Source organism: Grampus griseus (assembly GCF_964374135.1).
Source record: "Grampus griseus genome assembly, chromosome: 18".
NCBI lineage: Eukaryota > Metazoa > Chordata > Mammalia > Artiodactyla > Delphinidae > Grampus > Grampus griseus.
The window spans coordinates 15407522-15433719 of record NC_139012.1 but is presented as its reverse complement, the minus strand read 5'-3'; the positions used below and the strand labels follow the sequence as shown (position 1 = coordinate 15433719).

The 26198-nt window shown below is 39.3% G+C and overlaps 1 protein-coding gene across 1 annotated transcript; it reads right to left on the bottom strand.

Annotated features, from left to right (window-relative positions):
* Positions 1 to 5440: 5440 nt before the first annotated feature.
* On the bottom strand, positions 5441 to 23706 carry TGDS (TDP-glucose 4,6-dehydratase). Its single transcript, XM_082675414.1, has 12 exons — positions 23615 to 23706; positions 21587 to 21653; positions 20465 to 20533; positions 19151 to 19241; positions 15949 to 16091; positions 13631 to 13729; positions 12606 to 12665; positions 11217 to 11260; positions 10448 to 10613; positions 8965 to 9023; positions 8114 to 8211; positions 5441 to 6884 (listed from the first exon to the last, which is right to left on the bottom strand). The coding sequence occupies exons 1-12, from the start codon at positions 23698 to 23700 to the stop codon at positions 6814 to 6816; spliced, it is 1053 nt and encodes a 350-aa protein (XP_082531540.1). The 5' UTR covers positions 23701 to 23706; the 3' UTR covers positions 5441 to 6813.
* Between the last annotated feature and the right edge of the window lie 2492 nt (positions 23707 to 26198).

Sequence of the window (26198 nt, the reverse complement as noted above, 5' to 3'; positions counted from 1 at the left end):
CACCAGGGAAGCCCTGTCTCTCGTTTTGGATGAACTGGGCCAGCCTCCCAACTGCATCCCTGCTCCATCTTCCCCCCCGCAACCCCTATCCAGTGATTAAGGGGTAAGGCCTGGTTATTCACCCAAAGAAATAAGGCAGAATAAACTTAAGTCAGGACTTTCCTAAATCCCTTGTTAATTTAAAAAAAAAAAAAGCCAGAACCAAGAAATAAATCAGTCTCTCCCTCTGCACCACTGAAGATGCACAAGATGGTGTTAAGTGACCAGAAAAGGAGGCCACAGAAAAGGAGGCCACAGAGGCACCTGTGTTATTTGGTCCTGTGGCCCTCCAACCTCCCAGGTGCCTCGCACTCTTGACTCTACCCTGCTTCCATCCACTTCTCTAGTCCTGTTTGTTGTATCCTTACACCCCCAGCTCCGTGTGCCAGCATTGGCCACTTCCTGACGCACCTTACTCAGGACGCTTGGCGACAAGTCAGCTCTTCTCTACCCTTCTCCCCTGTCTTCCTTGCACACACAGGCCGGAGTTTCTCTGGAGGACGTTTGTGGGCAGGAGGGATGCAGTGAGAGGGAGAGCTGAGTTTTGCTGCTTCCTGTGCTCAGGATCCCCCAGTGGGAGGCCTCCTGGGACATGTCTCCTCTGTCCTGCAGGTGGAGCTGTCAGGGCACGTCTCCAGGGCTCTCCTACGTTACAGGGACAGTAAGCAGGGCCCTGACCCCAGATTCTCCCACTCAACTATCCAGCCCCTTTCCATCATTAGCAATTGGAAAATTGACTACACCCCGTTTTCCCCAACGACACAAGGTTGCATAGGATTCAGAAGGCGCTGAAGGTCCACGTGTTCTCACACAGATGGTCCAGTGTCCAGAGCTTCCCTGAGGGACGGGAAGGAGCCCACCGCACCACACACAGAAGCGTCCTGTTCAGACTATTAACCTATTGCCCTTTAATAATGATTGGGTGATTGGAAAAAGAAGAATGCTTTGACTTGGGAGTGACTGAGTCTCCCCTGCTTGCCCCGCAAGGAATGTGAGAAGTAAAGTCAAAGTGTTTTTTTCTTGTCTCCACAAGAAATAAACACTGCCATGCAATCACATCGGTGCTTATGTAATAGTTACAAAATGACCTCATTTTGATCACCTGGGACAGCAGCCTCTATCCTATGTGTGAGTCAATAAAAGCCCAGAGCGGCTAATGATTCCCAGTGTGACACAGTCATTTGGTGACAGAGGTGGGACCAGAACCCTGTTCTGAGCCCCCAGGCCAGGGCTGTCACAATGCACCATGCTTGTCCCTATATTCGACCAGCTTTATTGAAATACGGCAGTTCTTTTAAATCTATGGTCCACATGCACTTTGGGGATGTTGGGTTTTGAGGCAAATGGTCTTCTTGACCTTAATGCGGAATCTTGCTACTTACACTAACCTGGCCCATTCCCCCAGCACAGGAAGAAATCTTATGCCAATGTTACTCTGAGAATCTTGAGGCCTAATTGCTCTCAATTCACTGTCTCCTGATAAAACTCTGGGTTCAGAAAAGGGCCTGCTAGCAATCATTTATACGTCAGTATAAATAGAAGTCCTTCAGCCAGTTTTTATGGGCCTCCTAGTCCTATAATACAACGTGCACAGAATCACCTACGAAGGCTTCTTGCCAAAAACTGTTTGCCCTGAAACTACTCAGGCTTCTAGGTAGACCTAACTTCCAGTTTATAAGAAATTCAGAAAATGGTGAAATAAGTTAGATGACACCACGAAAAAATAACTAGACAAATCTAGAGTATGAGACATTCTCTAAGACATCTGACCTGCTGTCTTTAACATACCAATGTTATGAAAAACAAAATCAAAAAGATGGGGATAGAGCCCTACATTTAAGAGATTAAAAAGACATAACCCAAAGTAATGTGTGGACCTTTATTGGAGCCTGGTACAGGGAAAACAAAACAAAACAAAACAAAGAAAAAACAACCTATAAAGAGAATTTTGGGGATGTAGAGGGGGAAAAAATCTGTTTTCCCTTTACCCATTATTTTAGGTTCCCTGGATGGAAAATTATTCTAACAAAGGACAGATTAACAAGAGAAAAGCAAACAGAAGTTTATTAACCTGTGCATTGCATATACTCATGGAAGTACCCAGTGATGAGTAACTCAAAAAGGTGGTTGGAACTGGGGCTTGTATCTTACAAAAGAACAATAAATTTGTAGAGAAGTAACAAGACAAAAGAAAAACACCAAGTTTCTAGGGTAGCAAATTGTGGGAAGGTAAATATATAGATAGGGAAAGTAATGGATAAGGGGAACTTATCTTAATAGATAAGACGGGTTAGCGGACTTCCCCGGTGGCGCAGTGGTTAAGAATCCACCTGCCAGTGCAGGGGACACGGGTTTGAGCCCTGGTCTGGGAAGATCCCACATGCTGCGGAGCAACTAAGCCCGTGTGCCACAACTACTGAGCGTGTGCTCTAGAGCCCGTGAGCCACAACTACTGAGTCCGCGTGCCGCAACTACTGAAGCCTGCGTGCCTAGGGCCCATGCTCCACAACAAGAGAAACCACTGCAATGAGAGGCCCGTGCACTGCAATGAAGAGTAGCCCCCGCTCACAGAAACTAGAGAAAGCCCACGTGCAGCAACGAAGACCCAACACAGCCAAAAATAAATTTAAAAAAACAACAAAAAAAACTGGTTAGTAAAGTTTGTTACGTAGATTCCTCTGGTGCCATTTGTGGGCTGATCAGGGTGTACAGTTGTCTCTGGGGATTAACTTCTGTCCTTCCTGGTAGGGAGGGAAGGGGGGACATCTTTACAACTTTATGTCCTGCTTTTAAGCAAATAGAGAGAGGGCAGAGACGGGTCTGAATTCCATTTCTCCATTCCTCCATCCTAATCACTACTCAATTCTTTATTATCCAGATGCTCTCCCTCTCCCTCACCCCACACTCCACTAAAACGACCCTAGAAAATTTGCCTGCAGCGTGGCTGGAGCAAGTGGGTGCTTTTCAAGTCTTTGCCTTACTGAACTTCAACTGGACACCTGCTTGTTATTATATGTCTGTCCCACTGGCTTCTGTGGTGTTATTTCCTCCTGTTCTCTTCTACTCCTCTATTTTTATTTATTGTTTAAAAACGATTTCCTCTTAATCTCCTCCCTGGCTTCCTTGCCTGCAATTAAAACCCTGGTATTTCTCATGGCTTGCCAATGAATCACGCCGCCCACCATCAACTTTGTCATTTTGTACGTTCTCTTTCGGGTGATTTAAACCCCTCTTAGGGTTTTAATTGCCATTTAACTCCCAAATATGTATCTGTAGATCTCAAACCCTACCCACCAATCTGAACATCAGATTCATGAGTTTGTTTGCTAAATACTTCCATTTGGATATCCCACAGATCCCTAAAGCTCATCATCTCCCAAATGTGATTTACCATTCTCCACTCTTTCCAATTCGATATTCAAAACCTTAAAATACCCCCCAAGAGAGTGCACCTCCCACGAATCATCAATCAACGAGTTTTTTTAATCTGAAGAGTTCCCAAGTCTGTCGCCGATGCTACCTGTTTGCAGTGCTGTGCTTCCGGCCTTATCATCACCAGCCTGATTGACTGCAATAACTTCATAACTTGGATCCCTGCAGGAGTTCAATCTTGCCTTCCTTTATATTTATCTTTCATACTGTTGCCAGAATGAGCTATCAAACACGTAAAATTCTGCAGTCAAAAAAAATGGCAAAAGATCTCATAATATGTAAAAATGTTCCTGATACACTACTTAGTGAAAAAGAGCAGGCTCCCAAACAGTACGTCCATTAAGATCCCATTTTGGTTTTTTAAAATGTATATATATGTTCCAAGAAATGAAATGAACAACATACATCTGAACATTAGCAGGGGTTATCCTCCAGTGGTAGACAACGGCTGGTGTGCGTTTTTTATTGATTTAATTTTCCAAGTGTTCTGTAATGAGCACATTATTAGTTTTGAAAATAGGAATTAGATAAATCTCACAAATGTAACGATGTCGATTTCTTCCTTAAGATCCCAAAATAACTCTTTGCTGGCAGAATGAGGTCCAAGCACTTTTTTCATGGCAGACAAGGCCATCCATGACTGGGCCACCACATTTCTCTCTGGCTTCATCTCCCCATATTATAGAGCAGGGTTCTCAAACGTTAGTGTGCATCAGAATCACTGGGCCCTCTCCCCAGAGTTTCTGATTCTGTAAGTCTGGGATGGAGTCCAGGAACTTGCAGCTCTAGCAACTGATAAAAATGCTGTTGGTCTAGGTACACATTTTTAAAAATTATTATGCTAAAATATACATTAAAAAATGTACCATGTTAACTATTTTTAAGTGTACAATTCTGTGGCATTAAGTGCATTCAGTGTTGTGCAACCATCACCATTATCCACTTTCAGAACTTTTTCATCATCCCAAACAGAAAGTCTGTACCCATTAAACAATAACTCCCCACTTTGCCCCTCTCCCCCAGGCCCTGGTAAACCTCTATTATCCTTCCTGTGTCTATGAATTTGCCTACTCTAGGTTCTTCATACAAGTGGAATCATACTATTCCACTGTTTGTATAGACCACATCTTATTTATCCATTCATCTGTAGATGTACATACGGGTACTTTCCACCTGGCTACTGTGAATAATGCTGCAATGAACATTGGTGTACAAGTATACCTGTTTGAGATACGGCTTTCAATTCTTTGGGATATATACCTAGGAGGAGAATTGCTGGATCATATGGTAATTCTATGTTTAAATTTTTGAGGTCCTATCAAACTGATTTCAAACTGGAGATCAGAAGCTCAGAAAAGAGATCCTGGCATAGAGATAAGGAATTGAAATTGGAAAAAGAAAAAAAAAGATGGTAATTAAAGCGATGAGAGTAGATGACATTTCTCAGGAGGGTTTCTGAGGCTGGCAACTACAGGGATAACTCTTGCAGTGGAGGCGGAATGGAAGCAGATGGCGGCAAGTTGAGTATAGAGCAGGGAGGAAAGGGCAGCTTTCAGAGGGCTCTTGGAGACCAAAAGTTTTCAACTTAGCTGATTTCTTTTCTAAGGTTGTTCTTTTTTTTTTTTTAATTTTAAGACAATTTTTTTAGAGTTTTAGGTTTATCACAAAATTGAGAGGGAGGTACAGAGATTTCTCATGTGCTCCCTTGTCCCTACATATGCATAGTCTCCCTCATTATCAACATCATTCACCAGAACGGTGCTTTTTTTTTTTTTTAACCAAGGATGAATCCAAATTGACATACCATAATCACCCCAAGGACACAGCTTATCTTAGGGTTCACTCTTGGTGTTACATATACATTCTGTGGGTTTGGAAAAATGTAAATTGACATATGGACATCATCATATTATCATACAGAGTATTTTCACTGCCTGAAGGATCACAAAAATATGTGCAAGAACAAATGACACAGAACAAGTGTTTTTATTTTGTCAGCTACCCTCAATGACCAAACTCCACCAAAGACTATTTGCTCTCAGTTGGTCCCATTTTCTGCCTGTAACTTCCTACAGTTGCCTCCCTGAGATCGTACCCCCTCTCCCTTCGGCCCTCTCCCCTCTCCATTTTCTCCAGAGCTACAGACTACCTCCAAGAAGCATTTCTTCCCTACACACCTAAGACCAGGGGACCATCATTTCAGTCGATCTCACTCAACTCTAGTCCCTGGGCCTCACACTGAGCCCAGCTCTGGCTCAATCTATTTCGACACATAGCAGAATTCTGCAATTACAGTGTTCGGCCTCAGTTTGTGTTTCACTCCTGTTTGGCAAATCCCCTCACTAATTTTCAATCTGCTTACTACATTTTTCCCAGGCCCTTATGCCACTCCTATCGCCCTCCTTCAACCACCTCTGAGTTAATAACCTTGCTTCCTACTCCACAGAGAAAACAAGGCACCAGTCACACACTGAGGCCAGAAAGCTGGGCATAGTCTTTGACCCTTTCCCTTTTCTGAATGTAATATCCAATCAGTTACCTTTTCAAATCATCTTAAAGTCTTTAGGGAAGAGAGGAACTAAAAATACATGGTAATCAAGTATTTAAAAAAATTTTTTACAGCAAAACAAAAACATACATTACTTTTAAAAAGGCCACATAATACATTAATAAAGTATCGATAATTTTATAAATAAAATCATTTTAAACAGTAAATACATGATAAAATTTCTCTGATACAAGATTACTTACATAGTTCAATGACCAATTTTGAAAATATAAAAATGACATCCTTCTTTCAAAAAATATTTAACTTAATTGTACAAAATTATCAAATAAAAAGTGCTAGATATGCTTCCATTTGTTCCATTTTTAAAGCAATTGTAGCACATCAGACCTTAAAAAGATAAATTAGGGCAAGAGGCTCATCCTATACTGCCTAAAAAACTTCAGAGACTGTCTAGGCAGTGGGAAAGGATGGGAAGCTGAGTTCAATGCCAGCGAAGGCTGTCATCTGCCCAGAGCTATTACCTGTCCTTGTTCTCAGAACCAGGAGATTCCTCCTTCCTGGCCCACACCTACAGAAGGGTCTTTCTATGTTTACTGGTTCCTAATTTTTAGGAGAAAAGGTTTCTGAGAGAATTTTGATATTTACATCCTATGCTAATACTGAACCTCTTCTAAAGACTGAGGCATTTTACATTTGAATTTTATACAAAAAGTCATAATCTAATTCCAAATGAAAAGAGGACACTTCATTTGGTCGCTTGATTTCATATCATTTGTTGAGGTAGGATAAGTTTCTTCTTTCTCTGAAAACTGTCCCGACTATACAAACGGTGGTTATACTGGAAAGGGTTCTAATGCCTTTTCTGCATTCTTCCAGTTGTGAAAATTCTCTCTGTACCACTCAACTGATAAAACAAAAAGACAAAAATAAAAAACTAAACATCAGTTAACCAATATTTACTGAGTTCCTGCTAAGTAAGAAAAGCCTTGCCCATCAGCTAATGTGTAGGCAAGGATTGCCTAATGACGAAAACAATTTTATTTTGAACTAACCAATGATGTTAATCAGAAGATATTTCATCACCTGAAAACGTAGATTTAAAAATCAACAATTTTTTTCTTTTTAACTTCAAAAGTCCTTCAATACTGAATTTGCTGGTACAAGTATTAAAACATTCGAATTTTAGGGAATTCAGGGGGAAAGGGAGATAAGTCACTTGTACTGGTTTTAAAGTCATAGGAAAAAAAGTGTAGTATTTTGTTCATGTAAACATCACAATACTGCATGATAGGCGCAGTGTGATGATGTCAACTTCCTTTTGTTAATATGTAAAATTATTTTATGTTGCTATCCTATTAATAAAGTTTTTTTAGTTGAAAAATAATAAATTATCTTTGAATTTGCTTTTTTTTTTTTTTTTTTTGGCTGCGCTGTGTGCGCAGCTTACAAAATCTTAGTTTCCTGACCGGGGCCCACAGCAGTGAAAGCACGGAGTCCTAACCACTGGACCACCAGGGAAGTCCCTGAATTTGCTTTTTCAAATTCAACACAAATATTTTGTATGTCAAGCTCTGAACTGAGACTTTTTCCTACACTTGGGTATCTTTTCTCTTGAGTACATTTCTAAACAGAATTTAACACATATGCACAGACTATATATACACTTATTTTAGTGGCTATTTCTGCACATACTAAATTTGCTTCCTATTTGTTTCAGTATAAAAAGACTCAAGACGCTCAAAGATGGCAACTGTCTCTATTTCACCAAACCTCAGATGCCTGATCTTAAGATGGACCATTACTTTACATATTAGTAAGAAAGAAAAAAAGGTGAAATAATAAGACACTAGTGATTGTAAAACACATACCTCTCAAGGATGTGAAAAATGTGCATCTGAGAATCAATGAAACAGGTATCTGACAAATGCTAGTAAGACAAAGGGAGCCTACTCAGAAGGTAGCCTATGAAATTCAGGATACTTAATTACTAACGTTAGAAATACATTAAATGTAAAAATTTGAAAAGTGAAAGTGATTCACGGCGACACTGTCCGTAGCGTCCTAACATAAATTACTGTGCCTTAACATTTTCCTGATTCTCCCCCTCCCGCAAACGATCAACTCATAACATACTTGTTTTCGTTATTCCTTCTTTCCAAGGCACTTTAGGTCTCCATCCCAAGCCATGTATTTTTTCTGATTTCATTGGATATCTCATGTCATTGGTAGGTCTTGGAAAACAAAACACATTTAAAATGATACTGTGGATATAAATTTACAAATGTATTTATTTATTTATTTTTGGCCCTGCTGCATGGCTTGAGGGATCTTCGTTCCCAGACTAGGGACTGAACTCAGGCCCTCGGCAGTGAAAGCGTGGAGTCCTAACCACTGGACCACCAGGAAATTCCCTATTTACAAATTTAAATATTGAGAGAAATAATGTGTGTCCATAACTCAAATTTTCTCTCAAAAAATTCTCCCTGCTGACACACTTATATATTTGTAAAATAAAGTATATGTTAAAAATCCTCTATAACCCAGAAGCCTAACCCTCTCTGTGGCTTACCCTTTTCTCATTTCAACCACAATCTAGGTATGAATGCAATGTCTCATACCTAAATGTTTGATGAATGAATGAATAAATACACATAAACTTGTTAGGACTCATGTTCCATGCCCTGGGTCTGGTAGTTTATATACATTATAAATTAAATTTTAAAATACTTCCATAGGCAAGATATTATTATCCCTATTTCACACTCAAGGAAATCTCAGACTTGGAAAGGGTCAATAACTTTCTTTAAGTCACACAGCTAATAATAATGCTACAGTTTATTGTTATGACATTTATTATCAGGAAAAAACATTCTAGCAGAAAACTCAAAAAAGGTAAACTTTTCTGGCTAAGTCCATACATTTTAAAATCTTATAAGTACCTAAGATTTCACAACCTTTCCCCAATATTTTAACTTGTTACTCACCTATCATTAACATAATCAACCCAGTTTTCCATTTCAGACTCTGAATTGGTCTCTTTGATCTGTCAAAATGGAGAAGACCTTCGAGTCAAATTATAAAGTGAGACCAGAAAATGGTATTCAACAACTGATTCAAAAGACAAGAAAAACAACCTCCTCCAAGTGGGGAAGACAGCTAAGACGAATAGCATTTTATTAACACTTTCCATACTTTATAACCTGAATTCCATCTGAAGCTCAGAGAGAATACACATTACATAAACTATAGGAGAAAATGAATTTTTTTGGCTTTTGGTTATTACTCAGTGTGATATTGTGAGTTAAAATAAGAAATATATATTTGGTGTTCATCCCTGCTCCTGGCACAGAGTTCCTAAAACCTTTGGAATTTCCTGGTGATGAGAGATAAAGGTGTCTTTTGCTGTTCATAAGTTCCTTTCAACCACACCAGAGTTCAGGTTAATACGTGATTTTTGGAAAGCACCTAAGGATGAAGACTGCTTGCCAAGGGAACCAACCATGTGATTGGAGAGATGGAACTCAGCCTCCCTGCCCCCACCTCCAGGGAGGGGAAGGGGACCAGAAGTGGAACTAATCATCAGTGGCCATGATTCAATCAATCATGGCTACTTAATGAAGCCTCCATAAAAACCCAAGAGGAGAGCTTCCAGGCTGCTGAACACACAGAGGTGCTGGGAAGGCGGCACACCCGGAGAGGGCAGGAAGCTCCACACCCTTTCCCTCATATCTTGCCCTATGCATCTCCTCCATCCTTTGTAATAAACTGGTAATCTAGTGGGTAAACTGTTTTCCTAAGTTCTGTGAGGCCCTGTAGCAAATTACCTCAGACTTATACCTCGTTGATCAAAAGCACAGGTGACAGCCAGGTCTTGGGGTTGACATGTGAAGTGAGGGCAGTCTTGTGAGACTGAGCCCTTAACCTGTGGGATCTGACACCATCTCCAGATAGATAATGTCAGAACTGAGTTAAATAGTAGGACACCGAGTGGTGTCTGAGAATTGCTGGGCGTGGAAAACTCACACGTTTGGAGGACAGAGTGTTCTGTGAGTAGTGTAAAGGAAAACAAGTTTTTTCCATTCGTTCAGTCGCTCTTTTTACTGAATCCTGAGATTTATAATCGATGCTCACTAGTACATAAAAACACTCATAACTATTATCTATATATCAATGTTCCTTGATTCTAGGACACACAATTTAACATTCGATTTTCTGAAATTGAATATGTCTTACAATGGGTATGCACATTTAACGTTGTGGAATTGTTTTCCTGAAAAGCTGCGACTAAATGAGTGATGCAGTTTCAAATAATGACACATCTCTGCATACATATGGAATTATGAAGTTCCTTTTTTTACCGGTTCACTTTTCAAAGGTGTAAATTGTTGATTTTGACAAAATTAGTGATTACTGCCACTAATTTAGTGACAATTTTGAAAATACTACCCTTTTATAATATATACATACCAGTTGTATTAGTTCTTTGGCAAGCTGGAGAACTGACATTTCAAAATTGGTTCCAATGTTATAAATTTCACCGGGTTTTCCCTTTTTGAGGACAGTGAGAAATGCTTCTACTACATCAGTAGCATAAAGGAAGTTTCTTGTTTGAAGCCCTGATCCATGAATGCAGCTAAAAAGGTGAAATGAAAGGGAATCATAAAGTGTAAAAAAAAAGTAAGCTCTCCCAAACCGGGGTAAGGCAATGATTGGGTACAATTCCAGAGAAGGCAATTCCCATGAAGATCCTAGACACATCTTACTGAAAATACAAATTCTCATGACTTCCAGATTTTATCCATAATTCTTAACTGACCTCCAAACCCACTGTGGGTGCTCACTAGGAAAGCGGCAAACATGTAAGTGACCCCTGCAGAAATATTTATTCATCAATTTTATACCTTAAGTTCACTTTGAAGACTATCTACAGTTCAGTTAAATCTTTTGAAAAAGTAAAATTATATAAAGATAGATGACAAATTTTAATACTATAACTCAAAGTTTTAGGATGGATTATTTAAGAATTAAAATTATCTTAGTAATCAAATTATAAAGATGAATTATACTTTATAATTAATTTTTAAACTATTACACTGACTGTAGAAGGAATTCTTAAGTTTGTTGGGACATTAAATCCTAAGGCCTCCAACTCTAACACTTTATGATTTTCAAGAAACACTGACACTAAATACTCTAGCATACCAGAAAAACATGGGTACAAAGGTAAATAACATACCATTTCCTGTTGTGTTGAAGTAAAGATATAAATTTTGGAATAACCTAAAAGAATATTTAAATTATCATTTCAGACTTTGGAAATTCATTCATTAATGTAAACCTGAACTCATCATAAGATTAAAAGATTATTATTGTTAAGAAATACACTTATGGGCAAATTCTAATTCTTATCAGGAGTTCAAGAAACACTTATTATAATTTTGATAAGTAAAAGAACTGTAAGATCATTTCCTATTTCACAAATACGAGTTATTTGCTAGATAAAAATGAAGATAAAATGATATAAATAGTGAAAAAGTTCAGAAGAAATCTTCCTGAACAGTTTTCTGTCACTGCAAGCTCACTTCTGTGTTGATTTCATACGAGCAGGAATCATATACTTTTTACTTTACATACAGTACTTATTCAATAAGTGCTTGTGAAATTAATAAAAAGTAATTCCAGTGCCACTGGATTCAAAGAAAATTTGTGTCAAACATGGTGAGATAAGAAATTATTAAATTTATAATTAGTGTTAAAAAATTAAGCCAAATATATATGAATATCAGCAGATCACGATCTGGCCCTTTCCTTTGGGCAGACAGATCAAGGCAACCAGCGGCTAAGAAGTGAGAAAAACCAGCTCTAAATTTAGGCAGTGAGATATATGTATAACTGATTCACTCTGCTGTACACCTGTAACTAACACAACATTGTAAATCAACTATACTCCAATACAAATTTTAATAAATAAATAAATAAGTAAATTTAGGCAGTGAGACTAGTAGTTACTTAACATTGGGCTTAATGATACAGAATCAACCACACACATTTTCTGCCTTTTAACTACATTTCTTTATTTGCTAAACTACTTTCTGGATGACATTCAGGCCTGCAACAATACAGAGGAGTTGGGGAACAGCTAATCGGCTGCCTTTAAGACAAGTTTATGTACAAGCTCCCTGCATCACTCTCTAACTAGTGTCTACGTTTCTGTACAGCCTGACATATGGTCTGACTGCATACTAGGAAGGAGTCTTCACTGGTGTGACAGTAGTGAGGGGAGTACTCTATAGTGTTTTAGAATCCTGCAAAGTACAAGGCATTTTCACATACATCATCTCACTGGACTCTTCAAAATCCTTCCTAAGTATTATCATTACCCGTCGATTTAAAGACAATGCTCAAAGGACCTAAGGTCATCCCAGCTGCTGAGTATCAAGTTGAGACTTAAACTCAAGTTTTCAAACTCTAAACATGATGAGATTTGCATGTGGCCTATAAAGTATTTATAATTACGCTTAATTGCAACATAAATTCTTTGGACAAATAACTGAAGAGGGATTATTTTAAATAATGAGAAGTTACAATCACTAAAACACATCAGGAATTCAAAAGTAAAATGTACCTTTTCTGGATATTGATGTGGTCCATAAACATTACTGCTTCGTGTGATGACAACTGGAAACTTAAAGAGAGTTTGACATGAAGGTAATGGAAGGGTCCAATAATAATGATTATCTAAAGCTAAGCAGTTTTAACATATGGGCACTTTTGACTGAATAATTCCACACACCTTAAGGACAGAAGCAAAGGGATTTTTTTTCTAATGTAAGGTTCCTGAAAAGACAGGAGAGGACGGGATTCAGATAAAGGCAGAGGTTCCAAAAGGAAGAAGAGGAATAGTGTCTTCACTGAGACAAGGGAAGGATGAATACAGATGGAGGCGGGTTTGTAGGTCTGATAGCAGGAAATTAAGGACATTTCTACCTGATTCTTTCAGAGACCACCTGAGATGTTAAACTTCAAGTTGGCTTTCTCTGTTGGACCAACCCTTACAAATAAAAAGAGCATCCGTGGAGGGAAAAGACCAGTGCTACTGGAACACAAAAGGCTAGAGAAGCTGAAGCAGTCCCTTGGTTCGCCTTTCTGACCCAGTCCCTAATAACTCTGGAAGATCAGTGGGAAGCCAAGTGCAGGGGTTCCAGCTGATGATTCATAGTGGGCAAGGCTCCTGCACGGACACTGACACAGCCACTGGGGTAAATCTATCTCCCTTTCATGAGGGGCCGAGAGGAGCAGCGGCTGGTAAGGGAATCTGCCCTCCCACTGTCTTCCTTCACTCAGAGGACTCCTGGGAATCAGGACATTCCAACAGGGCTTTTCACTCTAGCTGTAACACTCTACCTATTAGTGAAGCAGAAAAAAATATATACATAAATTATTCCTTTAAATGATGAACTGGATAAGAAGAAGCAGGTCCCTGCTTTGTCCACACAATATTGGAAATCAGTTTTTTAAATTCCTTAATATATAACTTTTCTTAATCTATGTCTGCCATCCTAAAAATGAAATGTTGCTAATGCTAACTTGGAGTTTTAACACCTAAGTCCAAAGAAAAATGATTCTAGAGTTTCTGAGGTCAGTTCTTACCCTGTATCGTTCCCAGTAAGACTGTACAAAACACTCAGCAGCTGCTTTAGATGATGCATAAGGATTTGTAGGTTGTTTGGGAGAAGATTCATCAAATTCCTAATTTTAAAAAGACATATTAAAAAATAAGTATAAGGTATACTTTCTAAGTAGAAAAATCGGAGAACATATTACAAACTTGAAATGTAAATCAGTACATTTAAAAAACATTTATTGAGGACGTCCCTGGTGGTGCAGTGGTTAAGAATCCTGCCAATGCAGGGGATACGGGTTCGATCCCTGGTCCAGGAAGATCCCACATGTCGTGGAGCAACTAAGCCAGTGCGCCATGACTACTGAGCCTGCGCTCTAGATCCCATGAGCCACAACTACTGAGCCCACACGCCGCAACTACTGAGGCCTGCGCACCTAGAGCCCACGCTCCGCAACAAGAGAAGCCACCACAGTGAGAAGCCCACGTACTGCAAGGAAGAGTAGCCCCCACTCGCCGCAACTAGAGAAAGCCCACAGAGCAACAAAGACCCAACGCAGCCAAAAAAAAAAAAAAAAAAAAATTTATTGAAACCCAACTATGTGCCTGGCATTTTTCTAAGCACTTTACATGCAGTAACTTCTTTAAAGTTCATAACAACCCTGTAAGGCAGACAGACAGAACAGCAAGTGCAAAGGCCCTGAGACAGACTGTGTCCAATGGAACTACAAGGAGGCTAGTGTGAGGGAAGAGAAATGTGAGATGAGGTCTGAAAGCCAGAGGCCAGAGCATGTGGAACCTTGAAGGCCACTGTCAAAACACTGATGGGTTTTGATGACAGTAATATCATGATCTGACTTATATTTTAAAAAGCATTCTGGCTACTGTGTCAGATCTGATGTAGGCTGACAGGAGTACAAGCTTACCTGATAAAAACTGCAAAGAGAGTTTGCAAATGGTTGTTCCTCAGAAGTGGGATTGGGCACTGAGGAGAAGTGGTCAGGGTCTGCTTTTACTCATTATAAGTCTTTTCAAACTACTTGGTTTTTTTCCCACTATGTACGTGTTTTGGTAAATAAATGCATTTAAAAAATAAAATAAAACAAAACAAAATGAGGTCATCGTAAACACTGACTATGAAAAATACAGACTGGAGAATGGAGCCTCTCTTTGCATAAAAAGTATAATGTTTACAAATGATTAACAAAGGAGAACAGATTCCAGTTTCTACAACAATTTCACACTCACTCCTTGACAGTACAATATGCTTTGCTGAGTGGAAGAGAAGGGAGACAGGCCTTATGCTGCAGTGTAACTTACACATGCTTTGGCCCATGGGAATGACATTCATAATGTAAGACTGGGTGATCAGGGAAAAGCTGCTGCTCGCTTGCAAAATATGTCGGTCAAATTACATATATAAATTTGTACCAGACTAGGCTGTCGTTCCCCATTTGGGGTGGTACTATTTGATTTGAACAGAAGACACAACGGAATAATATTCTGGGGAATCCCGTAAGTGTGTATAATCAGAAGATGAAAAAAGTCCAGAGTAGGTTTTCATAAGACAGGTTTGTATGGTGGTATAGGGTAAGTAGGTGAAACAGTCATTTTCTTTTTATAATATCTGTTTTATTTATTTTATTTATTTTTGGCTGCGTTGGGTCTTTGTTGCTGCGCGCGGGCTTTCTCTAGTTGTGGTGAGCGGGGGCTACTCTTCATTGTGGTGTGCAGGCATCTCATTGCGGTGGCTTCTCTTGTTGCAGAGCAAGGGCTCTAGGTGCGCAGGCTTCAGTAGTTGTGGCACAGGGCTTCCCTAGTGGCTCAGTGGTTAAGAATCCTCCTGTCAATGCAGGGGACATGGGTTTGAGCCCTGGTCTGGGAAGATCCCACATGCTGTGGAGCAACTAAGTCCATGCTCTGCAGTTACTGAGCCTGTGCTCTAGAGCCCGTGAGCCACAACTACTGAGCCCACGTGCTGCAACTACTGACGCCCACGCGCCTAGAGCCCGTGCTCTGCAACAAGAGAAGCCACTGCAATGAGAAGCCTGCACACCGCAATGAACAGTAGCCCCCGCTCGCCATAACTAGAGAAAGTCCGTGTGCAGCAACAAAGACCCAATGCAGCCATAAATAAATAAATAAATAAATAAATATTAAAAGTTATTTTAAAAAAAAAGTAGTAGTAGCGCATGGGCTCAGTAGTTGTGGCACACAGGCTTAGCTGCTCTGCGGCATGTGGGATCTTGCCGGACCAGGGCTCGAACCCATGTCCCCTACATTGGCAGGCGGACTCCTAACCACTGCGCCACCAGGGAAGTCTGAAACAGTCATTTTCTAAGCTCACCTTATCAAGACTGCCTCCATAGACCTCATCTGTGCTGACATAAATAAATTTCTCCACTCTGGCTTCATGAGCAGCACTTAGCAAAACGTTAGTGCCATAAACATTAACATACGTAAACTCAAAGGCACGGACAAATGAAAGATCTAAAAAAAAGAAGAAAAAGCTAGAAGAATTCCACTCAAGGGACAAAGCAAATATTAAACAGTAGACTCAGGCTTAAGGAAAGCTCTATTCACTTTTCTTCATTCACCACAACTGCAATGGTGTTAAAAATAACATAAGGTGCATTGCTACTTATGATTTCTTTAAACACAAATTACATAGTACATGTGAATTCTTAGAACCTAGAAAACTATCAGTGCTATATTGCAGGAAACACTTTTTTTTAATTCAAAAAATAAATGATACATCTAAAATTTAAAATGCTCTTAAATTTAAAAAAATTTTGGAACTAAAAGGTAGGAGGGTTTGCTTTGCTGGTATCAAGAATTATTATAAAGTTACAGTAATTACAGTGTGGTCATGGCATAAGGATAGACAAAGACCAATGGAACAGAACAGGAGCCCAGAAACAGAACCATGCATATATGGGTACTTGATCTCCAACAAAGGTGGCAATGGGAAAAGGTTGATTCTTTCAATAAATGGTGCTGGGTCAAACTGATATTCATATGGGGAAAATATCTGAATGTAGAAGGCAAAACAATAACTTTTATGAAGAGAATATAAGAGAATATCTGCATGACCTTGGAGGTAGGAAAAGAGTTCTAACACAGAACGCAAAGAGCACTGACCATAAAGGAAAAGGCTGATAAACTGGACTACACTGAAATGAAGAATTTCAAATCATCAAAAGATATCATTAAGAAAGTGAAAAGGCAGGGAAATTCCTGGCAGTCTGCTGGTTAGGACTTAGCACTCTCACTGCCAAAGACCTGGGTTCAATCCCTGGTTGGGGAACCAGATCACACAACGCAGCTGAGGTGAGGTGAGGTGACGTGACGTGAGTTGAGGTGGGGTGAGATGAGATGAGATAAAATAAAATAGAAAGGAAGTGAAAAGGCAAATCACAGATTGGAAAAAAGGTAGTGGAAAAGGTTTGAATTCAGAATATATAAAGGACTTATAAAAATCTGTAAGGAAAAAACTGACAACCCACTTGAAAATGGTAAACTGACTTACACAGAAACCTTCTAAAGAGATATACAAATAGGAAAGGGAGGAGGATAATCCAGTAAACAAATGCAAAGGTTTTTAACATCATTCATAATCAGGGAAAAATATAATAAAACCACCAAAGATTGACAACAGGAAGTACTGGTAAGCATCTCATAAATTGTTGGAAGGAAAACCACTTTATCGTTAACCAAGTAAAAGGATTTGTTCTACCAGATATGAAAACACTACATTAGTCAATATACTGTGTGATCAGCACAGGCACAGACAGATAAGACCAATGGGGAGTTGAGAAACAGATACTCATATAGATGCTTGATACATGACAGAGTAGTGGAAACTGGTGAACTTTCCCATAAGTGGTAGAGGTCCAATTGGCATTCAAATAGAAAAAAATGAAATTGGACTCATCTAATACTGCATATAAAAATGAGTTTCAGATGGATTACAAATCTAAATGTGAAAGGCAAAACTATAAAGCTTTTCAAAGATAACACAGAAGAATATCTTCATGACCTTGGGGTAAAAGAGAATTTCTTAAGACCCAAAAAGCATTCAGCATACCATAAAAGATATATAAATTCACTGAGAATTTATATAAGAACATCTGTTCATCAAAACACACTAGCAAAAAGATGAAAAAATAAGCCACAGAGTGGGAGAAGATATATATATAATACACATAACAAAGGACTAGTATCCAGTGTGTGTGTGTATATACACACACACACACACACACATATATATATACACACACATATATATATATTCCAACAAATCAATGAGAACTGATTTAAAAATTTTAAAATGGGCAAAAGATTTCAACAGCATTTCACAAAAGAAGAAACTGAAATTATTAATAAACATATAAAAAGTACACAGCTTCATCAGTAATCAGGGAAATACAAATTAAAAGCACAATCAGATGCCACTCTACACACTACTGAGATTGACAAAAATGGAAAAGACTGACACAACTAAGCTTTGGTGAGATCTAGAATAACAGAAGGCCTCATATACTCCTGCAGGAGAAGAAACTGGTATAACTGCTTTGGAATACAGTTGGAAATTATCTCCATGTTGAAGTGTGCAGATCTTACAATTCCAGTTATATATTGAGAGAAATGTGTATTTATGTGTACCAAGATGCATGTGTAAGAATGCTCATGGTAGTATTGTTCAAAATTGCTCCAATGTGCAAACAATCCAAATGTCCACCAAGAGTAAAACAGACACAGGAATTGTGGTATATACTTAGAATGGAACATTGTATGTCACTGACAAGGAACGAATTACACCTACACCCAACTGCATGGATGAATCTCCAAGGATGAAAAAGCAAGACCAAAAACCCTTCATGTTATTTTATATATGCATTTTTATAAAATCTAAAAACAGGCAAAACTAACCTATACTGTTTAGAGATAAATACAGAAACAGTAAAACTGCAGAGAACACCAAGGGAAATTATAACTTAAAAATCAGGTAATAAGGCAGTAGTAATACTACTACTAAAGAGGGTTCAGCAACATTCTTTTGTTTAGGTGATGGCTACATGAGTATTCACATTATCATTATTCATTTAACCTTACTTCTAAATTCTTCTGAATATATATTACATTTCACAATATAAAATGTTAGACAAATTATTAGAAGATATCTTAGGACAAAACAGTACAGATAACAATATAATGTTCAACTGTGTATCTACCACCCACCTTAAGAAAAACAACATAAAAATATAGCTGAAGGCCCATTTCCCCAGAAGTAATCACTAATTCTGGATTTGGCTAAACTCAGTTTTAAGATAACATTCAAGGTTACATTTTACCCTACGCTAACACAAGGGATCTGAATAGCACCAAGTATCTAGATGACAGAGTGACTATGGGCTTTTCTGGTAAAACATGGTATATGTTCTTTCACATACATTAAGTACCTACTTGTTCAACCCCATTATTGGACCTTGATTTTGGCTAGTTAGCCACTGGAAAAAAACATCTGCCCATCACTAAACAATGCTTACCTACATGTGTTTGTGCAGCAAAATGTAGTACTATGTCTATTTTCTCTGTTTCAAAAAGTAGTTTCACGAAGTGAGAATCACATATGTCACCCTATATAAAAAAACAAATATGAAAAATCTAAGTTTCATTGAGCACTCCCAACCATAATAACCATTTTACTTCATGAACAAAAACATGATAAGAAAAAAAATTAATCCCCTCCCCCAGGTATAAAAGAGAATATCTTGAAAATTCAACTGACGGGTCAAATACAGTAATGAGGTATTTCTTCAGCATCCTAGGATACCAGATATTCAATTCAAAATATGTTTTTGCAAATAAGTGTCTAAAACAGTATTTTTTTGAGCACCAACTACTTCTGTGGACTGTGCCAGCTTTTTTTCTTAACATTCTTGCCAACCTAAGGTAACTATGTTAACAGGAAAAAATTTAAACATACTTTTAAAAGTTTGAGATAACCACTATTGAAATATATTCAAAGTAAGTATAACAACTGGAATGATGGATTTCACCACAACTAAGTAAACTTATGAGTATTTTTAATGTTATATGTACGTTTAGTTCTAAAAATACGTATTCTCAACAATTCTTCAGTGACTACAGGAGACACTTTGAGATAGAAGAAAAAAATTATGAAATGTTTGCTTAGTATATTCTTTAAGATTTGTGGTTAAAAAGAGAGTTTATAGAATCACTTTAAAAAACATAAATCAGGGCTTCCCTGGTGGCGCAGTGGTTGAAGAGTCCGCCTGCCGATGCAGGGGACACGAGTTTGTGCCCCGGTCCGGGAAGATCCCACATGCCGCGGAGCGGCTGGGCCCGTGGGCCATGGTCGCTGAGCCTGTGCATCCGGAGCCTGTGCTCCGCAACAGGGTAGGCCACAACAGTGAGAGGCCCGCGTACCGCGACCTGGCTGCTTGGTTTATACTTTGGACTACCATGGGCTTGTATGGTGGGGTTTTTGACTACTGACTGGCCCGCGTAATACCCTACTTTATACCAATCTCTTTAAATACCAGCAAGGTCTTATGAAGAAGGCTAGTGAGGACCTAAAAATCACACACCATGGAATTTCAGTCAGCTACTCATAGATCTGCCAAGGCACCAAAAATAACATGTAGCTTTATATGCAGTATCAATCTACAAGTAATATTCTCTATAGCACATGGTACTACTGGAAATTAAAAAGGTCTTTAATAAGCATGCTTCCAAGCCCATATTACACAAGTTTACAAAGTAGAAAGATATAATGTCTAAATGACTAAAGAGGCACAGTATAAAATAATTATATAACTATAAGAATACTTCCATACCTGTATAAATTTGTAATTTTGTTTATTAGAAATGGTTTCAAGATTCTTCAGGCTTGCACAGTAATCCAGCTTAAAATAAGTAAGGATGGGGGAAAAACAACACAAAAAGTGATAACAGCTTTTCCTATAAAATATCAATTTATTTAAAATACTATAGATTTCTGATCATAACACAAAAACGTGTCTTCTTAAAGTGTTTGCTCTCAGTGTTTTTAGAAGTTTCTGATATCTTAAAAGTAAAAAAAAAACAAACAAAAATATGTAATTTTTTACCTTTTCAAAATACAAAAAAATTAATTTTTATAAGCCTCTCCTTTAAAAAATTTTCCTGCCCAGATTTGCCTTCAGCCACTGGGGGCTGTAAGAGTTCACCATTCCTTACTGAAAAGGAATTAGTGATTGAATACAATTACACCTGTGTTACACATATTGTAACTCATTATGCTTCTTCCTGAGTTAACTGTTGGTAAATCAGTGTATACAGATGGAGGAAAAAATTACTGTCCATGATATTATGGCAGGCAAAAATTATTAAGACTTACAGATTATTTTTTGTCTCTATATATTTTTTACTATTATGTTTTATAAAATTAAGGTAACTAATTGTATCTTGTGTTCACAGTCAACAACACAGTGATTACCAATCATGGCTTTCAGAATCTCCAGGGAACTTCCAATTATTACAGAAAAATTCTCAAAACTAAATTAATTTATGTGCACTTTAGTTTTTAAAATAAATATATAATTTTCAGGAGGTGGCAGTTATAAAATCATATAATAAAATAATCAGAGTATCTCAATGCCAAAAAAGGTTAACAATCACAAGATTACACTAAATACTGAATTCAGAGTGAAGATTTTCTTTTAGTAAAAATACTGTACTTAAAACCTTTACGTTATGGGCTATCATAACAAATTTAAAAGTTTCAAGACTTTATGTAAGATCTAAAACTGTATGAACACATGACTATATAGGCTCCTAAGCTGCTAAAATGACTAAATAAAAAACTAAGATATCAGCAGGACAGGATTCTAATACTTTTTTAAAATATAAATAAGTATCAGCACACAGGGCTCTTTTTTTTTTTTTTTAAACACAGAGCTCATTTTTATAAAACTTACCTTGTCTAGATTTATGATCATATAGTTTGGATAATCTTCTACTAAGGAGACAATCACATGTGATGCACTATAGAGAAAAGCGTATCTTGTTAGCAGAAAATTTAACCTTTTCCTTAAATTCTCAAATGTTATCCTAAGTTGTTGAATATTGGGAAACTATTCAAAGATACCTTCAAATTGCTGCAAGATAACAGAAATGATATAACTATGCTGAATATATACACATCCGCACTTTTCATTAATCTTCTCAACAGTACTGATATACAAAGTCTTACACTCCCTTTACACTATGGTGAAGAGAGAATTTACTGGTCCTGGGTATAAGAAAATAATTAACCAAATGATGCTGTCTTTGAGCGTGGTAGTAAAGCAGTATCATAAATACAATGGGTGGTGTTCACTGCAGATGGACTTAAATGACAATGTGCCTTTTCAGAGACTGCAGGTATAAACTATGTAAAAATTAAGCTGTTATGAGCATAGGAGTTGTCCATGTTCACAGTAGCCTATTGCAATTGCTATTTCTTGGTATAAGAATTTGGTGGTGTAAAGTGGTAAACCTAGGTTTCCAAGGCTAAGAACTGCTGAAACCATCCTGAAGTTAGTGGCACAGAGGGTTTTAGAGGACCCTGAAATGGAGCCAGAGGCATCTCTCAGTGAGATGATCCACCAGATTTTTATCATATACACCAAAACATTGGGCTCCTAGGAACAAATTATGAATTCAGAGTTTGTACTTGACAGCCCTTTCACAGAACTTTCTAGGACATACCTTTCCTGGACCAGCACTGTTCCACCCTTTTATGCCCATGCTCCCCTTTTCATTAAGTGAAACTTGCCTGGTACCCTCCTCCAAACCACTGTCAGATTGGAAGAGGTGATCTAATATACTAATGGGGGAGGGAAGCATTCTTCCAGGTGTTGAGGGAACCACAGTCTCTGCCCTCACTCGGTTTACATCCTAGGGTTGGGATGTAGGCAATAAGCAAGTAAACACAAATATGCACTATAGTTTCAGGTAGTGATAAGTGTGTTAGTTGGGAGAGGGGCTATTTTAGATAGGGTGCTCAGCTAAGGCTGGGAGGAGGGGACCTCTGCGTAAACATCTGAACTGAGAGATGCGAACAGCCTAAGCAAAGAGGAAGCAAGTGCAAAGGCCTCAAAATAGGGGAAACTAGCCTCCTGGGTTCCAGGAACTGCAAGAGGCTCAGAAAAGCAAGAGGTGGAAGGACAGGAGATCCGGTTTGAGCTTTGACACCTGAGCGTCTTCCAGACATGGTAAAGAGTTTACATTTTATTCTAAGTCCGACAGGAATCTTTGGAGTGAAATTACGCACTTATTTACTTAATAAACACTGACTTGTGCGTGAGAACAGGCTTTAAGGGAACAAGAGTAGAAGCAGTGTGACCAATCAGGAGGCTACAGTAGCAGTCTAGGCAAAAGCAGACATTAACAGGGGCTAGGGTAGAACAGGGGAGGAGGGTGAGAAGTGGTCTATTCGGAAGGAGAGAGAGAAGACTTGCTGATTAAATATGGGTGTGAGAGGGAAAGAGGCTTCAAACGACTAGTACAGGTCAAAACACCGACAGAAGATTTTTTAAAGTCTGCTGAATAAATGAAACCCTTATCATAATCCCAAAACCGGTTCATGGAGCCTATATGTCCAAGGCCTGTGTATCGTGGGCCCTTGGCTTGGGTTGAGGCAGTTGGTGAGAAGCTTACTGCAAAGGGGGCGCACTCAGAAGAGTGACAGGTACCTCTCGGGCCAGATAGAAAGGTGGACAGTACCACAGCACTTCTGCTTAGTTTGGGAGGCGTTTAAAAGAAGTCGTTTCAAAGGAGCCACGCACGTCTTCGCAGGCCGGGAAGTGGAGAGAAAGTGGGATGATCCTAGTCGTGCGTTAAGACCCTCCCCCTGTCAATCAGATCCCCGAAGCTGATCCCAAATTGCCAAGAGCAAGCAGAGGCGCAGGGAAAGATTGGGGTTTCTGGGGAGCCACTACTCTGCCAGCGGCGCCGTTACCTACATGAAACCAGCACCCCCGGTCACCAGGACCCGCTTCGCAAAGCCGTTGGGAGGACGCAAGGGCTCGGGACGTCCCGCAGCCGACATCTCCCAGCTCAGCAGGGACTGGAACCGTAAAACGCCACGTTTGTAGATCGTAGGGAAGTTCCACTACGACTTTTTGCGACGCGTCTCCCTCCCCCGACACGTTAACGGGGCAGGCAGCGGTCGCTTCCGGAGCTCGGGCTGACTTGTCCCCGCCCACTGACGGCTGGGCGGGGCCTCCGGGTGTGCGGTCCGCGCAGCGCCACTGCGCAGGCGCAGCTCTTCTCTGCCAACACCTCGGAGGATTGGAGTGACCGGCGTAGCTGGGAAAGTAGGGTCTTAAAGGTTCCGAGGCAAATGACACCACCGTGGATTAGGCTTTACTTAGCTACACATGTGGTCGGAGTTAGGAATGATTACCTTCTTTTCATTCTTGAACTACAGCGATCTCCACAGATTACTCACCGGTTGAGCTGAGAACTCCAGTTCTCTTAGTTCTCTTCTTGCAAACTGTGGAGATGGGAGGTTGGAATTGCAAAATGGCCTTTTACTTTCTCGTCGGCACCATTTACAGACAGTGCGGGCCGCTTGCAGTCGTGGTAAAGATGTTCCCTAGATCCTATCCTTAGATCCTTTCCTACTGTTCTTTCCCTACTGCCCACCCTGCCTCAGCCTCCCTGCCCTGCTTTGGTCTTCCTTGCATTTCCCAGGCATGCTTCTTCTCTTGGGCTTGGGTGCACTTTCCTCAGATGTCTGCCTAGTTTTTACCCTCAGGTATCAGCTTGAATGCCACCCTAGTGGAGAGTCCCTCCTTGATCACTCCAGTTAAAATAGCAAGCTGTACCCGAGCCCTGCCGAGCCACTTTGCCCTTCTTTATTTTTCTCCATAGCCATCTTCAACATTTATGTTGAATTGCTCATTGTTACTGTTCCATGAAGGTAGGGCCTTTGTTTTGTTTCCTGCTATAATCCCAAGGCTTCAGGACCAGGCCAGGTACAGAATAAACCATCAGTAAATACTGTTTATTCAGATGAATAAATATCTTGGTTTTTTGTTTTTGTTTTCCACATAATGTGCTGGTGAAGTCTAAGAAGAATGGGAATACCCAGTATATGTGGATGTGTCATTTGTTACAACCATTTTGGGGGGCCAAGTGGTAACATAATGAAAAGTTCAAATGTACACACCAGTCTATGATCCCCAAATTTCATGATGTATAATATAGATAATTGCAGAAAAACATAAATATGTTCATTGCTATAATGAAAAACTGGATACAATCTAAATGCCTACTAGTATTGTCTCACTTCTTCAATGCAATGGGCTGATATATAGCCTTTAAAAATAATGTACCAACATGGAATGAGGACCAAAATATATTGTAGTGAATACTTACTGTTCTATCTGACCAGACTTCCCTACCCTTTATCATCTCCCCAAGTTGACCCACCCAGGCAGACCACAGGATGTGCATCTGACTCACCATAGGCTAACTGAATCCTCTTCCTGGGATTTGGAATTGGACTGAGGTTTTAGCATAGTGTGATGTGGTTGCTCTTCTTGAACTCTGAGGACCTATAAACATTTGCAACTTGTTGGTAGCTGTACTCATTCAAATGAAACGGGGAATCAAGAAGCCTGTTTTGGGGGCTTCCCTGGTGGCGCAGTGGTTGAGAGTCCGCCTGCCGATGCAGGGGACGCGGGTTCGTGCCCCGGTCCGGCAAGATCCCACATGCCGCGGAGCAACTGGGCCCGTGTGCCATGGCCGCTGGGCCTGCGTGTCCGGAGCCTGTGCTTCGCAGCGGGAGAAGCCACAACAGTGAGAGGCCCGCGTACCGCAAAAAAAAAAAAAAAAAAAAAAAAAAGAGAAGAAGCCTGTCTTCAGTGAGAGAGAAAAACAAAGTTGATTATGAAGAGAAGAAAGAGAAGAAGAAATATTCACAGTATTCAAGGCCAATGTTCAGACTTTTTTCAGGACCAATTTTATTCCTGTCCTTGGTTTGCAAACACCACATAATTTGTAAATACACATCTTAAAGGATCCACCCTAAACTATTAACAAGGAGTTACCTTTGGGTATCCGTATGAGCAGGGAAAGAAGGAAATGAGGACTTCAATTTTTACTTCATACTTTTTTTTCCCCGTACTTTTTTGACTGTGAATTTTTTTCTAAGCTGCATGAATTACTTTTATAATTAAAAATAAATAAAATATTTTAATAAATAAAAATCTCATATATTAATATCTCCAGTTTATTCCTGGTCATCCAGAGATATAGAAAACTCTGGGTATATATGAAATGTTCCCTCAAGATTTCTTTTTCTAAATGATGAGGTCTGTTGTGAGAACTTGATTATATGTAATAAAAGCTTGTTGTCAAATGAAAATAATTTATATACATTTATTCATGAAATGATTTTTGAGCTTCTATTCTCATCAAGACAGACATAGTCTCTGACCAGCTGGAGCTTACCATATAGTAAGGGATTCAGATAAATCAATAGACATTTACAAAATAGTGTGGTAACTGCCCTGGTAGGGCAGTAAGGGATTCTGGTAC